This window comes from Balaenoptera borealis, assembly GCF_965194805.1.
Source record: "Balaenoptera borealis genome assembly, chromosome: X".
Classification (NCBI taxonomy): Eukaryota; Metazoa; Chordata; class Mammalia; order Artiodactyla; family Balaenopteridae; genus Balaenoptera; species Balaenoptera borealis.
In genome coordinates this window covers 72,004,702-72,028,142 of record NC_138881.1, presented here as the reverse complement: position 1 = coordinate 72,028,142, position 23,441 = coordinate 72,004,702, and the positions used below count along the sequence as shown (strand labels likewise).

The window sequence follows — 23,441 nt, the reverse complement described above, 5'->3', positions numbered from 1 at the left end:
AATCTCTCCACTTCATCTCTGTTGCCATGACCCTGCTTCAGGCCGCCATCATCTCTTGCTGGTCTACTGCAGACATAATTGGCCTCCCCTTTTCCACTCTTGCCCCCTTGACAATTCTCCAGACAGCAGCCAGGCTCATTTTTTTAAAAAAATACAAGTCTGATTATGTCACTGTCCTGCTCAAAACCTTCTGGTGGCTTCTCATTGTTCTTAGAATAAAATTCAAAGTCTTTGCTGTGGCCTTTGAAGCCCTGCATGGTCAAGACCTTGGCTATCTCTGTGACCCCATTTCATACGATATTTCTCCCTAAGTCACTACATTCCAGCCCCGCTGGTGCTCTCTCTCTTCCTCAAATACACCGAGCTACTCTGCACTTCCAAGTTTCAAATTTGCTGTTTCTTCTGCTTAGTATATTCTTTCTCCAGATCTTCACATAGTTGATGTTTTCTGGTCACCTAGGTCTCAGCTCAAATATCAGTTCCTCAAAGAAGCTCTCCCTGATTATCCTATCTGATGTTCAGACCCATGTATCACCCTCACGTTATCCTGTTTTACTGTTTCAGAACACATATCACTGTCTACTATTACTTTATTTCTTGTCTCTCTTGTGCACTAGATAAGTTATGTGTCAGCAAGGACAGTGTTTGTGTTGTTGACTTTTGTATCCCTAATATCCAGAACTACAGCTGCTGCATAGTAGGCCTAGTTTCATAAATATTTGGGAATGAAGAAGTAAATCTCAGCGCTCATCAGCATCAGCAGTTCTCTTACAACTGTCACAGTTTCCTCTGGGGAAGGTAGTTGACTTGACCAGGTACCTAAGTTGCTTAAATTGTATTAGAAGAAACTACAGGCCTTGAACACCTGGAGGCAGATTCTCATAGTAACGGCAGTTTAGCCTTATCAACCCCACATGGGTGGTACAGTCTTTAATCATTGTCCTCTTTGCTATAGAAGGTGATAGCTAACAAAAGCTACAATTTATTGAATGTTTACGGTGTATCGGGGACAGAATAAGCACTTCACAGACATTAGCTCATTTAATCCATGCAACAACCCTATGTGGCAGGTTTTATTATGATCCCCATTTTATAGTCTTGAGAACTGAAGCATAGTCACACAGCTAGTAAGTGGGGGAATCCAGATAGGTACCTAGGCAGCCTGACTCCAGAGGTTGACCATCCACGTGGATTGCACAACCACCTCTAAGAGGTGATCTCTTGATCTCTGTGCAATTTGTACATCATAACTGAGATTTTACACTTGACTTTTAGTGACCTTTTAGTTTTGGTGATCACTGCTTGCCAAACAAGTTCCTTTGGGTTCTATCACCATGACCAATATCAGGTAGGGCGTGCCTTTTTGGTCACACTGGATCACTGTGAATGAGACCACGTTGTAATGGAGCACTCATTTGAGGTGTTTTTGTTTTTTTGTTTTTCTTTCTATTTTCATGGTCTTGCTGCATAGTCTAAAACTTCATAGTAATGAATCCCAAGAACTTATAGCAAGGGATGAGGCCTAGCTTGGGATTGTTATGAACATAACTGTTTCCTGAGGCTGCAGGAATCATTCCCTATTGTGTAGCTCTTGTTCTCAAGAAAGCATTCAGTTCTGGGCCAATAGGAAGTCTATGCTGAGTTGGATGACTAGCTTCAGTTGTTGGGGAGATATTGAGTGGAGGGGGGAGATGATGCTGTGACTTACATGATGCCCAATTTTGTATTCCCAGGAGACAGACCAACTACAGCAAAAATGCATCATTCATTTCTGACACCCACTATACAGTCACCCTCCTTCTCCCTACTTCCTGCTGGAAGAAAGTAGGAAAAAAGGGATAAAAGGATGGTAGTATAAGTAAACACCCTGCTAAGTAATATAAATATGTAACCAGTTAACATGCTGTAGTAGTATAAATATGCAATGTAAGTATGTAACCCATAAACATACTATATTCTATGTAATATATATTAAAAGTATGTGTGTGTCAACAGCACTAAGACGTTTGGGACCCACTGTGTGTATGTGTGTATTTAAATATTTAAAAATAAACACATATACCTACATGTAAGCCTCCTCACACAGGTTTTTCAGACCAGCAGGCACTAGTTAAACATGATGGAAAGCTCAATGTGTTACTTTAAATGTAGTGCTCTGATAGATGTATGTGTCTGAATATAGTTACAAATAAGTAACCGCAGTTGAACTTTGCATAGATAGATGGAATCACTGAAGCTTGTCTGTCTCTCATGAAACTTAGACTTGCCTAATTACTGTTGAATGGAACTTCTGCTGTATCAGTACAGGTTAAGCTGAAGTGTCACTAAAGCACAGTGATGATGATCAGTGGTCACTCAGAACTCTCTTATAATGGACTTTTTTGTTTGGTTTGTTTTTAATGGCATTTGATAAAGTGTTTCAAATGTATTTCTGTAGTGACTTTTTTTTGGTAGTATTACCTATTGTATTTAGTATGTAGTTTTTTTTTAAGTCCCATAAAACGTATACTTGCTTGCCTCTTAGCCCCATAGTACACTCTAGAGGGTAGATGTACAGAGCTGTCTTGCCAGGCATTATGTTAGGCCCCAGGATGGCTGATATGAACTGGGAAATCTGGGACCTGACTGGCATCTTAGTCATTGATGTTCACCATCTTTGGCAGCTTAATTGTCCATCAAAAGGCATGTTAACCCTTGGATCGCTAGGCTGCCATTTAATGCACTGGAAGAAAACGTGTCTTGTAGAACCTTATTACCTCCTCACATTTATTAAAATGTGAATTGCAAAGTATTCATAATTTGCTAGGTACTCTAAAGATGAGTACTCCCATGGTTATTCTTACTCTGAACTTATGTTCTAACTAAAATGAAGTCACACATAATCCATTTAACATTACAGATAGAGAATAAACATGTACTTTTTAGGAGACAATGTAGAAATTGAGGAGTTATTTTACACTTTGTAATAATCTTTACAACTCGTCAGGAATTAGAACAACTCTAAGAGTAACTTTGACTATCTGACTCCGTGTTGCTTTCCTTCATAACACCAAAAAAGATGGTACTGACAGTGAAGCAGTTTGTATGATGGTTAACTGAGAAGCCACTGGGGCCAGATCGCCTGAGTTTTTATTCAGCAGTACCATTTACTAAATGACCTTAAGTAAGTCACTTGACCTCTCTTTCCCTCAGTTTCCAAATCTCTAAAACTCTGCCTCATGGATTTGTAGGATACAATGTGTTAATACATGTAAAGCTTTTGGCATGTAGTGAGCACTCAGTGCTAGACATGATGATTATTTGTATTGTTGTCATTATTATTGACTGCGTGCTCCAAAGACCACTATGTAGCCAACAGTTATTTCTTCACTTCTCATGTAATTCCCTGCTTCTCATGTAAATGAGTTTTGAATGCAGCTCTCAAGAACTGCCTGCTGTTGTGCTTCTTACCCACTCATAAAAGAGTTCCTCAGTGGCTCATTGCCACCAAGTAGCTCTCCCCTAACCACAAACATTTTTAAAAAAGACTAAGTGTGAAAATGCTTCATAAGAATATCACACAGAGGAGTTTTCATCAATCCTATCATTTTGCCCGGCACTTTTTACAAAACACTGGTTTTTGTCACTTGGGCACTAGGTACATTGATGAAAATACTGAAGTGAGAAAGAACAAATGCCACCATTGTGAGCAACACATATCTCCCCTAACAGGTAAACCTTGCTGTAGGGGAAGAAAAGCCAGTGAGAAGCAGTATGAAAAACACATATACATACAACTGTATGCTTTTGCAGTTACAGACACTTATAGCAGATATCAAGTCATCTTTCCAAGAGCACAAAATACTTCCTATGTTCTCATTTAAAATTAAAAGGAAATTTGTTGGATTATCATGACAGTGTCATTATTGTACTTCTTCCTCTGTAATATTCACCATCATCCTCACAAACCAGTTCTTAACATCTTTACGTTCTTATGTTTCTTCCATATAGTATATGTCCACTGTTAATAAATCATGTTTTTGAAAACCTGGTAATTTTTTCATGGTTTACTAAAATAAATATAGATGCCTCTGTTGCATTTTATATTTAAATGTATTTTTCAGAGGTCTCATTTACCATAAAAACTTCATAGAAATGAATTTTCAAACAAAAAGATACTTGATAATATTATATACTAAAGTAGCAGTGTGTTTCATAAACAAGTGCAATATATAATGAAAGGAGGTCTCTGTAGAAAATTGCATTTCATTTTAGTTAAGTGGATTTCTCATGCTTTTGATAAACTTGTAATAGTCTATGACATAATGTTTTATGATTTTTTAACCTTATACAATCTCTGACTAATTCTGAACTTGATCCCGTTGCCTTTCTTGCAATCTGAGAAGATACTTAAAATTGTTTTTCCCCAGAGGGGGAATTGATGTGTGTGTGGAGGTGGGGAGAGAGAGAGGGGGACAGAGAGAGAGGGAGAGAGGGAAACATGCACCAGTCTGACTGAAATGAAAAGCTCCACAGGTCAGTTGGTAACAGCTCATCTGTAGCTACTTACGAGGAAGTTGGAAACACTGGTGCTACTATTCACATGAAAAAGATATCTCCAGGCTAATGAGAATGCTAATTGTGTGGTTCACACTTTTAACTTGCTTGTCCATATTGTGGCCTTAACCTAATTCAGCCTATTTATTTTTAGTAGGCCAGTAACATTTTATGTGCATATGATCTCCTTCAATATCATCAGGAAACTGATGGTGAAAGTTGGGCTGTTTGTCTCGATCACATCATTTTCACTGTATCAGTATTCCCTTACCAATAACAGGAGGCAGAATATCACTTGAGAAATGTAGCTAAACAGTCCAGCAGAAATATGACCTCATCTAACACTCTTTAGAATCTGAGTACAATGTCTCAAATATTACCAGGTGTACCAACGCAGGTAATAAATATTGTTTCATAATTTGATATGTGACTGGTGAACAAGATTAGCAAGGAGAAGAGAATATCTTGTAGCTAATGTCCTGGGTACAATTTGCAGTCTAAAGGGTTTCTGAACACATGAAATTTTGCTTCCTTGCTCTAGTGTGCCATTTCTTGTATTAGTCTAAATTTTTCAATGGGAAAAAACCCCTGATTTCCTCATTGTTCTATACCAGAAGGAATTATTACCTAACTTAATTAGCTTGGTCATAGCTACTAAAATGATTGAATTTAGAAATACAATAAGAATATTATGCCATATTTAGAGAGAGTCACTTATCTGTATCACTCATTTATATTTTTCATTATAATCTGGTTATGAAGTATTTTAAGGATGTTTCAGAAAGTACAGAGAATAATATAAAGACCACCCATGTAACCACTCACAGTTTTGCCAAATCTTAACATTTTGCCATATTTGCTCTCAATATATTTTTTAAAGAAACTGAGCAATTGAAACCTTCAGTGTAACTTTCACTCTTTCCCTTCTCAGAGATAACTACTATCCTGAATTTCATGTTCATAATTCCCTTAAATGTTTGTGTACTTTTACTACATGTATATGTGTCCATAAATGATATTGCGTGTGTGTGTGTGTATATATATATATATAGTATTATTTTGCATATAAAGTTTTAAAACTTTTTATAAATGATATCACTCTGGATATATTCTTCCCCAACTTGCTATTATCGCTCAATTTTTATGTTTTTGCCATTTATCCCTGGTGATAGATGGGACTGTAGTTCATTCATTTAAATTGCTTATAGTATTCCATAGTACAATGTGAGAGATTAAGCCAACTGTACAGTTAGAAGGTGTAGTCCCCACAAGACCTCCCACACTTCTGACACAAACTGCAAGTTTGGGGGATTCCCAAAACGACCCTCAGTTTTGATAGTTCACTAGAGGGACTCCCACAACTCACTAAAAGCTGTTAACTCACCATTATGCTTTATTACAGGGAATGGGTATAGCTTGAGATCAGTCAAGGGAAGAAGTGTGTAGGATAGAGTACAGGGGGTTTCCAAATGTGGAGCTTTCAGTTGTCCTCTCCCCGTGTTATTCTCCTCTTATTGATGTATAGCAGTATGCACAGAGGATGGCTAACCAGGGAGGCACAGAGGAGCTTCAGTGTCCAGAGTTTTCATTGGAGCTCCATCACTCAGGTGTGACTGATTTGCCCATGGGGCTGATCTCAGTCTCCAGCCCCACCAGAGGATAACTGAAATACCACAGTTCCCAAAGTCTCCACCCTAAATCACACTTTGGTCTTTCTGGCATGACTAGTCCCCACCCTAAGACTCTCTGGTGTGGCCAGCCCTCACCCTAAGTCATATTGTTAGACTGTCTGGTGACCCAAGGGCCACACACAAACAAGGACACTTCTTTCAGGCTTGGCATTCCAAGGCCTTAGAGATCACCTCCCAGAAGTCAAGAACAAAGGCCAGACGTCTTTGTGGGCCAGGTTAAATTGTTTATTACACATATGAATATACCACATTTTCTTTTGTTCATTCTCCTCTTGATGGACATTTGGGTTGCATGTGATGTATATCAAGTAGTACCTATATTTATTTATTTAATGAATGCTTTATGTAATACCGTATGACAGGCACTGTGTAGCTTCTTTACAAATATTAACTAATTTAATTCCCAGAAGAATCCTCTGTGATATAAATACTATTATTCTCATTCTACAGATGAAGAAAATAGGATACAGAGAGGCTAAATACCTTGTTCAAGGTCACACAGTCAGTAGGTGGAATAGCTGAGGTATAAACTCAGGCAGTCAGAATCCTTCCCCATAACCACTATGTTTTGCTGTCTAAAAACAATGCAGCAACAAATATTTTTATACACATCTTCTTTTGTATACGTGTCTGAGAGTCTTTGTAAGATTTATGCCTAATAGAATTGCTGCACTGTAGGCGTATGCATCGTCAACTTTATTAGACATGGCCAAATTATTATCCAAACTGATATTTTTAAATAATTTGTAAGATATTTGCACATATCTTTCCTAGTCTGTGGCTTTTCATTTTCTTTTGTTGTCCAGATGTTTATAATTTTAAAATACTTCATTTTTTCCAAGATTTTCTCTATGATTTTGCTTTTTGTATCTTATTCAAGAAATATTTATTTCCCCTGAGCTCAAATGTATATCCTCCTATATTCTAGAAGCTTTGCCTTTTATATTTATACCTTTCATCTACCCAGGATTGATTCTGAATATGGTGTAAAACAGTTGTCTCAAAACCACTTGTTCAGTGGTCCATTATTTCCCCATTGGTCTATAATGCCACCTCTGTCATAATCATATTCATATACTTATAGGTCTTTATATTAGTTTGCTATTGCTGCCATAACAAATCACCACAAGCTTATTAGCTTAAAACCACACAAGTTATTATCTTATAGTCCTGGAGGTCAGAAGTCTAAAATGGGTAGGCAGGGCTATCTTCCTTCTTGGGGCTCTAGGAGAGAATTTGTTTCTTGTCTTTTCCAGCTTATAAAGGGCCCCTACATTCCTTGCCTTGTGACCCCCTTCTAGCAGTAGCATCACTCTGACCTCTGTTTCCATCCTCAAAATCTTCACTGACTTTGACCCTTCTGCTTCCTTTTTTAAAGTACTTTTCTGATGACATCGCACCCACTGGGATAATCCAGGATAATCTCTCCAGCTCAAGATCCTTAATTTAATCACATCTTTAGAGACCCTCTTGCTGTGTAAGAGAACATATCCACAGGTTCCAGGGATTAGGATGTGAACATCTGTAATGGGGACATTATTCAGCCTACCACAGTCTTCTTCCTGGACTTTCCATCATTCTTATGTTTTTAATTCACCCCTTTTAAGCATACCCATTTTATAATCTCTGATAGCTCTACTATCTGAGTAAACTGTTTTGGGAATCTAATCCTGCTGTTTATTGTGTCCAATAATTCTCACTCAGGATAAGATGTGTTTCTTCATATGTTGTATAATTTTAGATTATAAACTCATCATAAGGGAACTCTGTGACAATCTCGTGTGGCCTGGGTTGAGGTCATATTGCTCCAGAAAGTTTTAGCAGTTGCTTCCACCAAGTTTCCAGGGGGTACTACTGACCCAGAGCCACTTTAATGATGTTTTATTGGTTAAGGGTTTCTTGGATCATGTAGTAGTGTAATTTCAAATTCCCAACCTGTGTGAGAGCAGACCACTGGTTATAAATATAGAGGTATATATATCTTCTTCCACACAGGGCTTTAGGTAAAACAATTTCTTATGTTTTCTCTCTTGTAGTCATTGGATTTTCTACCTCGATCACCTTTTCACTGAGTCCTTTTAAGGATCCAGATGTTGTTAGAGAATATCTCATTCTCTACTCCCTGCCTTGTTTGGATCCTAAGGCCTCTCTTTTCCCTACGTGGCGGGCATTAAAACCCCAGCCCTTAGATTCATGAGTTAGGCAAACTCCTTAGAGCTTCTGTAGCATTAACTCTTGTGCTTACTGCTCTGGTTTTCAGTTCCCAGTTTAGTTTTTGCTTACTTTTATGGTAAATCTCCAGAGCTTTCCCTGCTTGTTTCTTCCTTAACATTTCTTTGCGGTCACTTCTGTTGGGGGGGTCTCATTCATCACCTCTTGAGGCTATTTGTAGCCTATGTATCTCAGTCAGTAGCTGGTTTGGTGTTGGGGGTAGCTGAGCTTTGCTTAGGGACACTTTTGGCTTGGTCACAATTCTAGGCTTCCACGTTGTATTATTAGCACTATTACCTGTGCTGCATTAAAATGTTACTAATCTTACCTCTGAGAGATTCTTAATACCATGATAGAAAAGGTAATAAATTGTCAGAATCTTTTTTCTCTAAGACCAATTAAATTTATTAAATGTTAGATATTTAAAAGAATATTATGTTACCCTAATTTTGAACTCAAGAATTCTAATCCTCATTTTCCTATTCTCTTCCTAGGATGTGTGCAGTGTTTGGTGGAATCTATTGTCTTCGTCATTTGGTACAGTGCCTTGTCGTGGACAAAGAATCTGGAAAGTGAGGATGATATAAGTTACCTTCCTATATTTACATCCCAAACACAAGTGAAAAATGCTAAAGTCGATTTTTAAAAAATGATTCTTCAAAGATCCTCCTTGGTATTAATAGCATATCAACCTTGATTAAAAGTAATTTGTGTTTACCTCCTCCAGAACAAGGAAAGTGAGTTCAGAATATAGAAACTAAATTAATTTCCCTACAATATGACTATAGCTCCTGATCATCCAAGCTTGGAAGACAAATCATTTCAGCTGCCGGGGGTGGGTGATGAGTGATGTTAGTTTTCCTTATGGCCTTACCTCCTCTAATTGATTTTCATCAGATGACAACAAAGCCCTCTGTTATTGCATTTTTAAAAATGGAACTCACCTAAAGACTCATCAGATTAATCTCTGCTGATAATGCATGTCACTCCAAGAGAAAAGACTTTAATGAGTTTTTAGGTAGATTGTTGTCATAAACTATGCTGCCCTGTTATCTGAGGATAAATTCTTTTACAACCGTATCAGGTTTGCAGCTGGTTTAGGATTGAAATAAGGATGTACCTGCTTTTAAAGAAAGCTGAGCACAATCTGTTTATCTGTGTATTTTTATATTTCAACTATATTTTTCTAGGATTTATTATTTAGTTACTAGCATATGCTGTTGTCTAAATTACACTAAATAAGTAGTATTCTTTGATATCTGGGTTTTACATTGAAATTTAAACGGGTCAACTGGATCTAGTTTTAGGAGCTATTTAATTTGCTATGTATTTTTCTTTTTTGTTATATGTTCTTAAGCATATAATGAACTATATCTCTTGTGTGACTGTTTTTAGGGGTATATAAAGAAATAGTATTTTTCAGGTCATAAAATACCTTAATGTCTTGAACTGGAAGCTTAAAAATATAAATTTTAAGCTGTTTTATTTCATTTTACAGTAATTCTGTATAGTCTAAGTGGCATAAAATGTCTGTTAACTTCTTACAAGCCAGTTATAATGCACTAACTAGTATTTCAAGATATGGTGGAGAACAAATTCAACTAGAATATGTAATAGTTAAACAGTGAATTTGCTTTAGAAAAGTAATTCTCTAGTATAAGATAAAATAGGCACATGGTTTAAAGGCTTATAATTTACTTTTAGCAATTTAACAGAAAGGTACTACGTAAATGAAGCATGATAATCTACAGTGAAAAAATCCACCCTGAAGGCCCAAGATACTCATATATTGATGCGTGAAGGGCTCTGTGGAGGTTCATGAAGGAATAGTTGTCTTTATGACTCTTAGAGTCATTTTTCCTTATGCATTCATTTTGAAGCATGAGTATGTACTCATGATGGAAAGCCAGATAATGAATTGCTTGTTTGGTGTTTATTTACTTAGATTCTTTTACCTTTTGGGGGCCTCATTCCAGTCCTACACATTACTTTTAGTGACATGAAGAATTTGCATGGCTCATGTTTGTTTAAAAAAAAAAAAAAGGATATGTTAGTACAGTAAAAACATCTGTTGAACTAAAGGCTACATTTACCTTAACTTTGACTTAGTTTTTATTACAAACTCTGAACAGAAGAACTCTTCTTTGTGGTCTGCTGCAGATTTCAGTTGCAACAGATAGCTGAGGGCTAAGGGTCTAACGACCAAAGTTTGGTAGTTTTCAAATTTTAATGTGCCTATGAATCACTAGGTAAACTTGTTAAAAAAAAAAAATACACATTTCTGTGCCTCACGCTGGGAGAGTGAAATTGGATAATGTGCTTAGAGTGGAGCCAGGGAATTTGCAGTTTTAAGGAACACCCCCAAATGAATATAATGTAGGTGCTCCTTAGATGACACTAAGAAACACTGATCTGTAAGGTAAAGTTCAGGATTTAGCCAGTGGTACTATGTTCCATGATGGACTGGGGACTCTAGGTCTTAATTCATTTCTTTTACATCTTTGTAGAAGGACCTCAAACATAACAGTTATTCTCTAACGACTCTGAAGGCATGCAATGGTCAGGTAACCCTGGAGTGAAAGAAGACATGGAACTCTGTCACTGCCATGAGTGACAGTGGACACAAGTCACTTTTCTCTGGGCCAGTTCCCTCATCTGCAAGATGAGTTAGATGGACTCTGCAGTAGTTTTCGAGTCTCCTCCCAGCTATGACATGCATCAGTTGAGTTACTGAAAGTACTTAGTTTTTCCTTTACACTTAGAAGTAAGTTATTTTAAAATGTTTTATATGCCCAAATGTAGTCCATTCTCACATATTAGGTTATCTTCAGTCCCAGTGAGAAATTGAAAAAAATGTTCAAACAACTTGTATGTGTCTACTTTCATTAATGTAAATGAAATAGCAAGATGTCTACTTATGCTGTTTATTATTATTTTACTAGAACCTCAGTTTTCCAGTGAATATCTTTTTCTTGTCCATCTTGGGGTGGTTAAGATACAGCCATTTTGTATTCTGCATATGATTCTCATACTGGAAAACTTATTCCGAGCCATAACTATTTAATTCCTTAATAGTGGGACAGTTAAAAATTTGACCTGCATTTATAATATTCACGATATCTACAGTATTCTCACTATACTAAATTGTGTATGGGATCTTTAAAAAGTTTCTTTTAAGAGACAACCAGTACTTCAAAATTGTAAATTCATATCTTTGCTAGTAATTATGAAATTTTGCTTCTTTAAAATATCCATTCTATCAACTCAAAGAGTCTCTATAAACATCTAAAGCTAACATTGATTGAAGTTGACTCAGGCTAATGTATCTTTCCCAAATACTATTTTGTCATTCAAAATCAAATAATTGAGAGACCTACCAGTAATAGGAGATGTTTTGTTAGGACTTGAATATAAAGTGAGGGATAATTTTTTGAGGGGAAAATCTTGAGTTTATATTTGGGCATATCCAGCATACATTTCTTTTTAAGCAATCCAGGTTGACTCAAATAATCGTTTATTTTAAGTGTAATTGGCATATTAATCAAGGAATCTGCAGACGTTTGTATTTATCTCCTTATGGTTTTAGATTGCCTTTTTTCCCCCAATTTTCCTATAAGGAACACTTGACATCCCCTTTAGTCTTCGATGTAGTTAAGAGCTAAGCATGCTTCAGGTCTAAGGTCTAAGTTTATTTCCTGATCCCACAGACTAGATCAGAACCCAGCCCCCCAACTCAGGTCCCCTTTTATGATTGTAAATTCCCCGTAAGAAAGGTCAGGGTCTCACTGCTTTATCTCCAGAACCAAGGCAGGTTCCTATCACCCGTTATATGCAGTAGATTTGTGTTAAATGAATGAACGAAGATTAAAATCTGATAGCCTTTTTTGTGCTTTTCTTTTCACCTTTCACTGAGGAAAGCTGATAGAAGCATAAATGATCATAGCATTGAGTTTAGCGTGGTGATTACACATCAAAGTATCATACCAGTGTTGAGAGGAGAAATATGGAATATGTAACTAAATGCATACTTATTTTCAGCTAGATCTTATTTTTCATTTTTTTCCCCAAAGGTCAAGGTTTATTTATTATTTTTTTAATTTTTAAATGTTATTTTATTTATTTTTTTATACAGCAGGTTCTTTTTAGTTATCCATTTTATAAACATTAGTGTATATATGTCAATCCTAATCTCCCAATTCATCACACCACCACCACCACCACCCCTCGCCGCTTTTCCCCCTTGGTGTCCATACGTTTGTTCTCTACATCTGTGTCTAAATTTCTGCCATGCAAACCACTTCATCTGTACCATTTTTCTAGGTTCCACATGTATGCGTTAATATACAATATTTGTTTTTCTCTTTCTGACTTACTTCACTCTGTATGACAGTCCCTAGATTCATCCACGTCTCTACAAATGACCCAATTTCGTTCCTTTTTATGGCTGAGTACTATTCCATTGTATATATGTACCACATCTTCTTTATCCATTCATCTGTCGATGGGCATTTAGGTTGCTTCCATGACCTAGCTATTGTAAATAGTGCTGCAGTGAACATTGGGGTGCATGTGTCTTTTCGAATTATGGTTTTCTCTGGGTATATGCCCAGTAGTGGGATTGCTGGGTCATACAGTAATTCTATTTTTAGGTTTTAAGGAACCACCATACTGTTCTCCATAGTGGCTGTATCAATTTACATTCCCACCAACAGTGCAAGAGGTTCCCTTTTCTCCACACCCTCTCCAGCATTTGTCGTTTGTAGATTTTCTGATGATGCCCATTCTAACTGGTGTGAGGTGATACCTCATTGTAGTTTTGATTTGCATTTCTCTAATAATTAGTGATGCTGAGCAGCTTTTCATGTGCCTCTTGGCCATCTGTATGTCTTCTTTGGAGAAATGTCTATTTAGGTCTTCTGCCCATTTTTGGATTGGGTTGTTTGTTTTTTTAATATTGAGCTGCATGAGCTGTTTATATATTTTGGAGATGAATCCTTTGTCCGTTGATTCATTTGCAAATATTTTCTCCCATTCTGAGGGTTGTCTTTTCGTCTTGTTTGTAGTTTGCTTTGCAAAAGCTTTTAAGTTTCATTAGGTCCCATTTGTTTATTTTTGTTTTTATTTCCATTACTTTAGGAGATGGATCAAAAGAGATCTTGCTATGATTTATGTCAAAGAGTATTCTTCCTATGTATTCCTCTAAGAGTTTTATAGTGTCTGGTCTTACGTTTAGGTCTCTAATCCATTTTGAGTTTATTTTTGTTTATGGTGTTAGGGAGTGTTCTAATTTCATTCTTTTACATGTAGGTGTCCAGTTTTCCCAGCACCAATTTTTGAAGAGACTGTCTTTTCTCCATTGTATATCCTTGCCTCCTTTCTCATAGATTAGTTGACCATAGTTGCATGGGTTTATCTCTGGACTGTCTATCCTGTTCCATTGATCTATATTTCTGTTTTTGTGCCAGTACCATATTGTCTTGATTACTGTAGCTTTGTAGTATAGTGTGAAGTCAGGGAGTCTGATTCCTCTGCCTCCATTTTTTTCCCTCAAGACTGCTTTTGGCTATTCGGGGTCTTTCGTGTCTCCATACAAATTTTAAGATTTTTTTGTTCTAGTTCTGTAAAAAATGCCATTGGGAATTTGATAGGGATTGCATTGAATCTGTAGATTGCTTTAGGTAGTATAGTCATTTTCACAATATTGATTCTTCCAATCCAAGAACATGGTATATCTCTCCATCTGTTTGTATTATCTTTAATTTCGTTCATCAGTGTCTTATAGTTTTCTGCATACAGGTCTTTTGTCTCCCTAGGTAGGTTTGTTCCTAGGTATTTTATTGTTTTTGTTGCAGTGGTAAATGGGAGTGTTTCCTTGATTTCTCTTTAAGATTTTTCATCATTATTGTATAGGAATGCAAAGGATTTCTGTGCATTAATTTTCTATCCTGCTACTTTACCAAATTCATTGATTAGCTCTAGTAGTTTTCTGGTGGCATCTTTAGGATTCTCTATGTATAGTATCATGTCATCTGCAAACAGTGACAGCTTTACTTCTTCTTTTCCAATTTGGATTCCTTTTATTTCTTTTTCTTCTCTGATTGCTGTGGCTAGGACTTCCAAAACTATGTTGAATAATAGTGGCAAGAGTGGACATCCTTGTCTTGTTCCTGATCTTAGAGGAAATGCTTTCAGTTTTTCACCAATGAGAATGATGTTTGCTGTGGGTTTGTCGTATATGGCCTTTATTATGTTGAGGTAGGTTCCCTCTATGCCCGCTTTCTGGAGAGTTTTTATCATAAATGGGTGTTGAATTTTTCAAAAGCTTTTTCTGCATCTATTGAGATGATCATATGGTTTTTATACTTCAATTTGTTAATATAGTGTATCACATTGATTGATTTGCGCGTATTGAAGAATCCTTGAATCCCTGGGATAAATCCCACTTGATCATGATGTATGGTCCTTTTAATGTGTTGTTGGATTTGTTTGCTAGTATTTTGTTGAGGATTTTTGCATATATATTCATCAGTGGTATTAGTCTGTTTTTTTTTTGTAGTATCTTTGTCTGGTTTTGGTATTAGGGTGATGGTGGCCCCATAGAATGAGTTTGGGAGTATTCCTTCCTCTGCAGTTTTCTGGAAGAGTTTGAGAAGGATGGGTGTTTGCTCTTCTCTAAATGTTTGGTAGAATTCACCCGTGAAGCCATCTGGTCCTGGACTTTTGTTTGTTGGAAGATTTTTAATCACAGTTTCAATTTCATTACTCGTGATTGGTCTGTTTATATTTTCTATTTCTTCCTGGTTCAGTCTTGGAAGGTTATACCTTTCTAAGAATTTGTCCATTTCTTCCAGGTTGTCCATTTTATTAGCATAGAATTGCTTGTAGTAGTCTCTTAGGATGCTTTGTATTTGTGCAGTGTCTGTTGTAACTTCTCCTTTTTCATTTCTGATTTTATTGATTTGAGTCCTCTCCCTCTTTTTCTTGATGAGTCTGGCTAGTGGTTTATCAATTTTGTTTATCTTCTCAAAGAACCAGCTTTTAGTTTTATTGATCTTTGTTATTGTTTTCTTTGTTTCTATTTCATTTATTTCTGCTCTGATCTTTATGATTTCTTTCCTTCTGCTAACTTTGGGTTTTGTTTGTTCTTCTTTCTCTAGTTCCTTTAGGTGTAAGGTTAGATTGTTCACTTGAGATTTTTCTTGTTTCTTGAGGTAAGCTTGTATTGCTATAAACTTCCCTCTTAGAACTGCTTTTGCTGCATCCCATAGGTTTTGTATCATCGTATTTTCATTGTCATTTGTCTCTAGGTATTTTTTGATTTCCTCTTTGATTCAGTGATCTCTCGGTAATTTAGTAACGTATTGTTTAGCCTCCATGTGTTTGTGTTTTTTACGTTTTTTTCCTTGTAATTGATTTCTAATCTCATAGCATTGTGGTCAGAAAAGATGGTTGATATGATTTCAATTTTCTTAAATTTACTGAGGCTTGATTTGTGACCCAAGATGTGATCTATCCTGGAGAATGTTCCGTGCGCACTTGAGAAGAAAGTGTAATCTGCTGTTTTTGTATGGAATGTCCTATAAATATCAATTAAATATGTATGGTCTATTGTGTCATTTAAAGCTTCTGTTTCCTTATTAAATTTCTGTTTGGATAATGTCCATTGGTGTAATTGGGGTGTTAAAGTCCCCCACTGTTACTGTGTTACTGTCGATTTCCTCTTTTATAGCTGTTAGCATTTGCCTTATGTATTGAGGTGCTCCTATGTTGGGTGCATAAATATTTATAATTGTTATATCTTCTTCCTGGATTGATCCCTTGGTCATTATGTAGTGTCCTTCCTTGTCTCTAGTAACATCCTTTATTTTGAAGTCTATTTTATCTGATATGAGTATTGCTACTCCAGCTTTCATTTGATTTCCATTTGCATGGAAAATCTTTTTCCATCCTCTCACTTTCAGTCTGTATGTGTCCCTAGGTCTGAAATGGGTCACTTGTAGATAGCGTATATATGGGTCTTATTTTTGTATCCATTCAGCGAGCCTGTGTCTTTTGGTTGGAGCATTTAATCCATTCGCATTTAAGGTAATTATCGATATGTATGTTCCTATTACCATTTCCTTAATTGTTTTGGGTTTGTTTTTGTAGGTCCTTTTCTTCTGTTGTGTTTCCCCCTTAGAGAAATTCCTTTAGCATTTGTTGTAGAGCTGGTTTGGTGGTGCTGAATTCTCTTCACTTTTGCTTGTCTGTAAAGCTTTTGATTTCTCCATCGAATCTGAATGAGATCGTTGCCGGGTAGAGTGATATTGGTTGTAGGTTCTTCTCTTTCTTCACTTTAAATATGTCATGCCATTCCCTTCTGGCTTGTAGAGTTTCTGCTGAGAAATCAGCTATTAACCTTATGGGAGTTCCCTTGTATGTTATTTGTCGTTTTTCCCTTGCTGCTTTCAGTAATTTTTCTTTGTCTTTAATTTTTGCCACTTTGATTACTATGTGTCTCAGCGTGTTTCTCCTTGGGTTTATCCTGTATGAAAGTTTCTGCACTTCCTGGACTTTGCTGGCTATTTCTTTTCCCATGTTAGGGAAGTTTTCGACTCTAATCTCTTCAAATATTTTCTCGGGTCCTTTCTCTCTCTCTTCTCCTTCTGGGACTCCTGTAATGCGAATGTTGTTGTGTTTAATGTTGTCCCAGAGGTCTCTTAGACTGTCTTCATTTCTTTTCATTCTTTTTTCTTTATTCTGTTCCACAGCTGTGAATTCCACCATTCTGTCTTCCAGGTCACTTATTCATTCTTCTGCCTCAGTTATTCTGCTATTGATTCCTTCTAGTGTATTTTTCATTTCAGTTATTTTATTGTTCATCTCTGTTTGTTTGGTCTTTAATTCTTCTAGGTCTTTGTTAAATATTTCTTGCATCTTCTCGATCTTTGCCTCCATTCTTTTTCCGAGGTCCTGGATCATCTTCACTATCATTATTCTGAATTCTTTTTCTGGAAGGTTGCCTTTCTCCACTTCATTTAGTTGCTTTTCTGGGGTTTTATCTTGTTCCTTCATCTGGTACATAGCCCTCTGCCTTTCCATCTTGTCTATATTTCTGTGAATGTGGTTTTTGTTCCACAGGCTGCAGGACTGTAGTTCTTCTTGCTTCTGCTGTCTGCCCTCTGGTGGATGAGACTGTCTAAGAGGCTTGTGCAAGTTTCCTGATGGGAGGGACTGGTGGTGGGTAGAGCTGGGTGTTGCTCTGGTGGGCAGAGCTCAGTAAAACTTTAACCCACTTGTCTGCTGATGGGTGGGGCTGGGTTCCCTCCCTGTTGGTTGTTTGGCCTGAGAGGACCCAACACTGGAGCCTACCCGGGCTCTTTGGTGGGGCTAATGGTGGAGTCTGGGAGGGCTCACGCCAATAAGTATTTCCCAGAACTTCTGCTGCCAGTGTCTTTGTCCTCTCAGTGAGACACAGCCACCCCCCGCCTCTGCAGGATACCCTCCAACACTAGCAGATAGGTCTAGTTCAGTCTCCTATGGGGTCACTGCTCCTTCCTCTGGGTCCCGATGCACACACTACTTTGTGTGTGCCCTCCAAGAGTGGAGTCTCTGTTTCCCTCAGTCCTGTCAAAGTCCTGCAATCAAATCCCGCTAGCCTTCAAATTCTGATTCTCTAGGAATTCCTCCTCCCTTTGCTGGACCCCCAGGTTGGGAAGCCTTACGTGGGACTCAGAACCTTCACTCCAGTGGGTGGACTTCTGTGGTATAAGTGTTCTCCACTTTGTGAGTCACCCACCCAGCAGTTATGGGATTTGATTTTATTGTGATTGTGCCCCTCTACCATCTCATTGTGGCTTCTCCTTTGTCTTTGTATGTGGGGTATCTTTTATGGTGAGTTCCAGTGTCTTCCTGTCGATGATTGTTCAGCAGTTAGTTGTGATTCTGGTGCTCTCTCAAGAAGGAGTGAGAACACGTCCTTCTACTCCGCCATCTTGAATCTGGTCTTCAAAGTATTTCTTTTGCATAAAAAAATCTTGTATTGTCTTATTTTTCATTTTTGTTTAATTTGCTCTCCTGAGATCCACATTGACTGTGCTCTCTTGGCTATATTATCCATTGACTCTGCTTTACTGATTTTTAGAGGACATGGGTATCAGTAGTTCTTTTCTCTACCCTCTCATTAAATTCTAATACTGAACCCCTCTGTTGACTGTTTCTGGAGACACTGAATGCTCTTGTTGAGCAGCTTTCTTTTTCTTTGCAGCAGTGCTGACCATGTAAAACTCCTGTACATCAGATTTGGCCATTTAGCAGTGTAGTATTTGATATTAGGGTAGGGTATGGATGACCTTGGACCAGACATGTCTGTAACCAGTAGTCTGAATCTAATTACTTCAGCTAGTGTTCTTGTGAACTTCAGCTGTCTCACTTACTAGATTTCCTGCTATTACTATTTCTTGGAGATATCTTTTTTTCTGATGTCAGGAATAACTCTACCTTTCCCAGGTACTTGGAAGTTAGTAATGAATAGTATGTTAGACCAAGCATGAGGTGACTTATTCTTAATACCATTTGTCATTGTAGGAAAATCGCTGAATTTCTGATTTTAGTATGCCCCATTTGCAAAATGATAGTGGTAATATTCTAGATATTTAACCTCCACCAACCCACATGCTAGTTGCTATGGGGATAAAGAGATAAATAAAACATGAATCTTGCCCTTGTGTACAAAGATTACAGGCTCTAAGGTCAGGTAGGCCTGGATCTGTACCCTGGCTTCCCCACTTACTAGATGAGTGAACTTTAACAAGTTCTGTGATTGGAAGTGATTTGGAAGAAGCACTGTGATGGAAAGAGATTCTTTACCTGCTAAATCAGAGATTTTGTATCTTTGTTTCTGTCTCTGCATTATTCACGTACATGGAATCCTTCTATCATCCGTCCATCTATTCAGTCATCCATGCACAGTTGTTATCTGTGTGACAGGCACTGGAGATACAGCACAGAACAAGACAATCATGGTCTTTGTTCTCATGGAGCTTAGAGTCTACTGGGGGACATTAAAGAACAAATAAATTAATGAGATAATTACACATTGAGATCTGTTCAGTATGCAGATCTGGCTTTGTCCCTCCCTATGTAAAAAGTTTCAGTGACTTTATATCACTTCAGAATGAAGTCTGAGACCCTTTTACATGACACATGAGACTCTGGGGTCTGACCTTTGCCTCCCTCTCTCAGTTCATCTCTCTTCTCTCCCTGCTTCCATTTTATTGTCAGGAACACTGAACTGCTTGTGGTTCCCTCCCTGTACTTCTCTTACTTGCCTCTGTACCCCTGCAGATGCTGCCCTTCTACTGAAATGTTCTTCTTATTTACTTGCTTTAACTGGTTTTAACTGCTTTAAAAGCAGCTAATGTATCACTTCCTCCAAAGAGCATTCCCTGATACTCTACCCCTCCCCCCCAAGCTTTTACCTCTTAGAATAGCGCTTGGCACATGGTTGTTATGCCACACACTTATGTCAAACAAATGAGCCACCAATGTGTTAGCAGTCCATTGTCTTATTAGACTTACCAAGAGTCTAGGGCAGTGTCAGTGGAGATGGAGAAAAGAGGCTAGTTTTGAGTAGCAGATTAGATGTGGGAAGAGAGATTTTGAGCTAGGGAAACTCTATAACTGCTGATCATGCCATTAACTGAGACTGAGATTCCAAGTGGGGAAGCAGGTGAGGAGCCATGATTTAAGTGTCTATTACCTATCCAGAAAAAATAGGTAATAGACAGTTAAAACTATGGATACAGAGCTTGGGATTGATTACAACAGAGAACCATAGGTTTGGAATTATAATCATGTTTGAGACTATTGGAGTAGATTTTTACCCAAGAAAAATGAGTAATAAGCATTTTGGAATGGTTTCATCGAAGAGGTGGCATTTGAACTAATGTGTTTGAGAAAGTATGGAAGGGCATAGTGAGTAGGGGGAATTATCTTGTTTCCTTCAATTATTGCGAATCTTCTAATTTCCTTAATTAATATATTTTCCTTTTCATGATTTCATATGTGATTTATATATTCCTTATCATAAAAACAGTTGGGATATTAATTCTGAAGTTTATAGAGAATGGATACCTGTTTTAATATTATTTTTATCTTCTGGGCCAAATTCCAGATAAAGAGTTTTCATCTTGTTGATTGTTTTCTTCCTTATCATCATTTTGCTCTTTATGTCCTCATGTCATTGAACCAAGAACTGAATAACTGTTGTGATCTGTTGATTTAGAAAGCTCAGCTCTAGAAATGTTCTGTCTGGCTTCAGTGATTCTTATGATCAGCTTGGTCATTGTGTCCGTGTAACTGGAAACTCCTATCATGTTCCTCCTCAATTTACTATTTATGAGGCTCAGCAAGGCCCTCAACTAAATCCAGAATGTTGTTAATCTTTAATGGCTTCCTCAGGTTCATGTGGGAGGGGTGGACAAGGGGGTATTTTAATGTCTCTGGCAGCACTGTTTCATTTTGTTGTTTTTCATTACTTGAATGTCATAATTTTTTATATTAATCTTTGTAATACAAAGTCTAAGTCTAGGTACCAAATCAATATTCCTTTACTCGTTGTTCTCCCAGTTAGGCCTAATATATGACAGTAAGTAAGTATCTGAGGGGAAAATAAATCTTATCACTTACTTAAATGTATTTTGGTTTGAACAGCTTTGCTCAGGCCTAGAGCCTTAGTACTTTAGCATGAGACTATCAGGTAAGTTGTATTATCATCTACCAGACTGAGTAGGCATATTGACCATCACCTCAACTTCTGCAGAAATCAATATTTTTTTCTGTAGCAATAGCTCTTGACTTTTCTCCACCTAGCACAGCGTAAAGATACAACAGTACTGTGGCACACTACATGGTGATTCTTCCCTGGGATTTGGGAGCTTATCAGAATCTCCAGGGGTACTTATAATTTGAAAAAGTCCCCCAGGTGTGATTCTGATTTGCTTCCTTCTCCTCCTTCTCCTCTAAGAATCACTGTTTCATCCAGAAGCTTCAGCATAAAGAGGCACATTTATTGGCAAACTGTGCTTGCATAGTTGAGCTCCCCAATCTCCATGCACCCATCCTTCCCTCTTGAGTGGTCCTCAGTAGTTCTAATACCATAATTTCTGAAACCAATGTCTGCCTGTCACCAAAGGTGTAACTACCACCAAAGCAGCCCCATTAGTGTTTGGAAGCCTACAAGCAAGGAGCTCTCCACAAGCTTGAGGGCAAGGTTTAGTTGTGTGGTTTATTTAAATGGGAGCCCTTTGCAAAGACTTAGACTGGAGTCCAAGATTTGTACTAACATCACTCCCTCTCTCAACTTGATTCCAACATTTTATGGTGAAAATTTTCAACTCTACGCCAATGTTGAAAGAATTTCAAGATGATCACCTATATATCCACCACCTAGATTCTGCAGTTAACATTTTAATATGCTTGCTTAATCATATGTCTACCCAAATATTCATCCCTCTGTTCATCTATTCACCTTTTTTAGGCACTTCACAGTAAATTCCAGATATCAGTACAATTCCTCCTAAACACTTCAGTATGCATATCATTAACTAGAGTTTAATATTTGTTTGCAGCTTTTTCTTCTGATGTAATATTTACATATGATAAAGTGCAAAAATCTTTTTTTTTAATATTTATTTATTTATTTAGGCTGTGCTGGGTCTTGGTTGTGGCACGCAGGATCTTCATTGCTGCATGCGGGCTCTTTAGTTGCGGCATGCAGGTAGGGTCTAGTTCTCTGACCAGAGATTGAACCTGGACCCCCTGCATTGGGAGTGACTTAGCCACTGGATCACCAAGGAAGTCCCTAAAGTGCCCAAATCTTAAGTGCTCATTACCTGAGTGGTGACAGATGATAAATCTGTATAACCCAAATCCCTATCAAGATACAGAAGATTTTTACACCCTCTTTTTTCTGCCCAGATTATTCCCTCTTGACTTTGTATAGTCTCTGAGTTAAAGGTAAGAAAAAGGCTTGTCAGTGTTTCCAGGAAAAATAGGGATCAGTGCTTCATGATGGATCCACAGATTTCTCTTTTCCCTCACCAAAGTACCTTGTGTTTTAAATTATATATGAATGTCTTAAACAAGAGACTGAGAGAATTCCCTGGTGGTCCAGTGGTTAGGGCTCAGTACTTTCACTGCCAGGGCCCGGGTTCAATCCCTGGTCAGGAAACTAAGATCCCACAAGCCTCACGGCACAGCCCCAAAAATTTTTTTTTAATTTAAATAAATAAATACATAAATAAAACAGGAGACTGAATGAGTAACTTGCCTTCCAGTTTTTAAATACTTACTTTGGAAAATAGGTATAAATACCTTATTTCTATGTAGTTAAGTATTTTATAAAGTGAGAGCTCTAGTTTAATGAAATGTGAGGAGATATGCATAGAAACATAAGTGGGGAAGAGAAAGGAAGTGGAATGGAGGTGAGATGGGGAAGAAAATCACATAAATATTAATGTAATATAACATATTCAGTAATATGTAGTTAATTGATTAAAAATATGTATATCTAACATCACGAGATATCATAGTCTATCCTGATGACAGTGGCATGCCATTTATTCAAGAATATCAGCATATCATAATCTGCCTTTAGGAAATACACATTAAATTCCTCTCACAATTGGCCTTGGGTATTTCATTTTACTGTTAATGCCTTTATGCCTAGTAAATAGCTCTTACTTGGCTTATTTTTAGAGTGATGTAACATATTTTAATTTATACCAGTATATTTAAAATGTGACATAAGTTTGAAATTATTTGCTTGCGTTTTATGAGGAGTAACACATAAGTGTATTTCTAATAAAATAATTCTAGTCCCAAAAGGAAAGCTGTGACAAAAGTAAATTGTGCTATTTCCATAATAAAAAGATATAGAAAACATGCAGGCATTTGCATATAGTTCCTGAAATATTGCATACTGGCTTTGTCAGTGCTGGTAAGTCCATTTCAAGGATGTTT

The 23,441-nt window shown here is 37.3% G+C and overlaps 1 protein-coding gene across 1 annotated transcript in view; it reads left to right on the top strand.

The window, feature by feature from the left end:
- Positions 1–23,441, top strand: part of CHM (CHM Rab escort protein) — a 181,099-nt gene that overhangs the window by 105,659 nt on the left and 51,999 nt on the right. Inside the window, exon 9 of the mRNA XM_082377225.1 lies at positions 8,933–9,010. Coding sequence (XP_082233351.1) covers positions 8,933–9,010 — 78 coding nt within the window. The remainder of the gene's footprint in view (positions 1–8,932; positions 9,011–23,441) is intronic.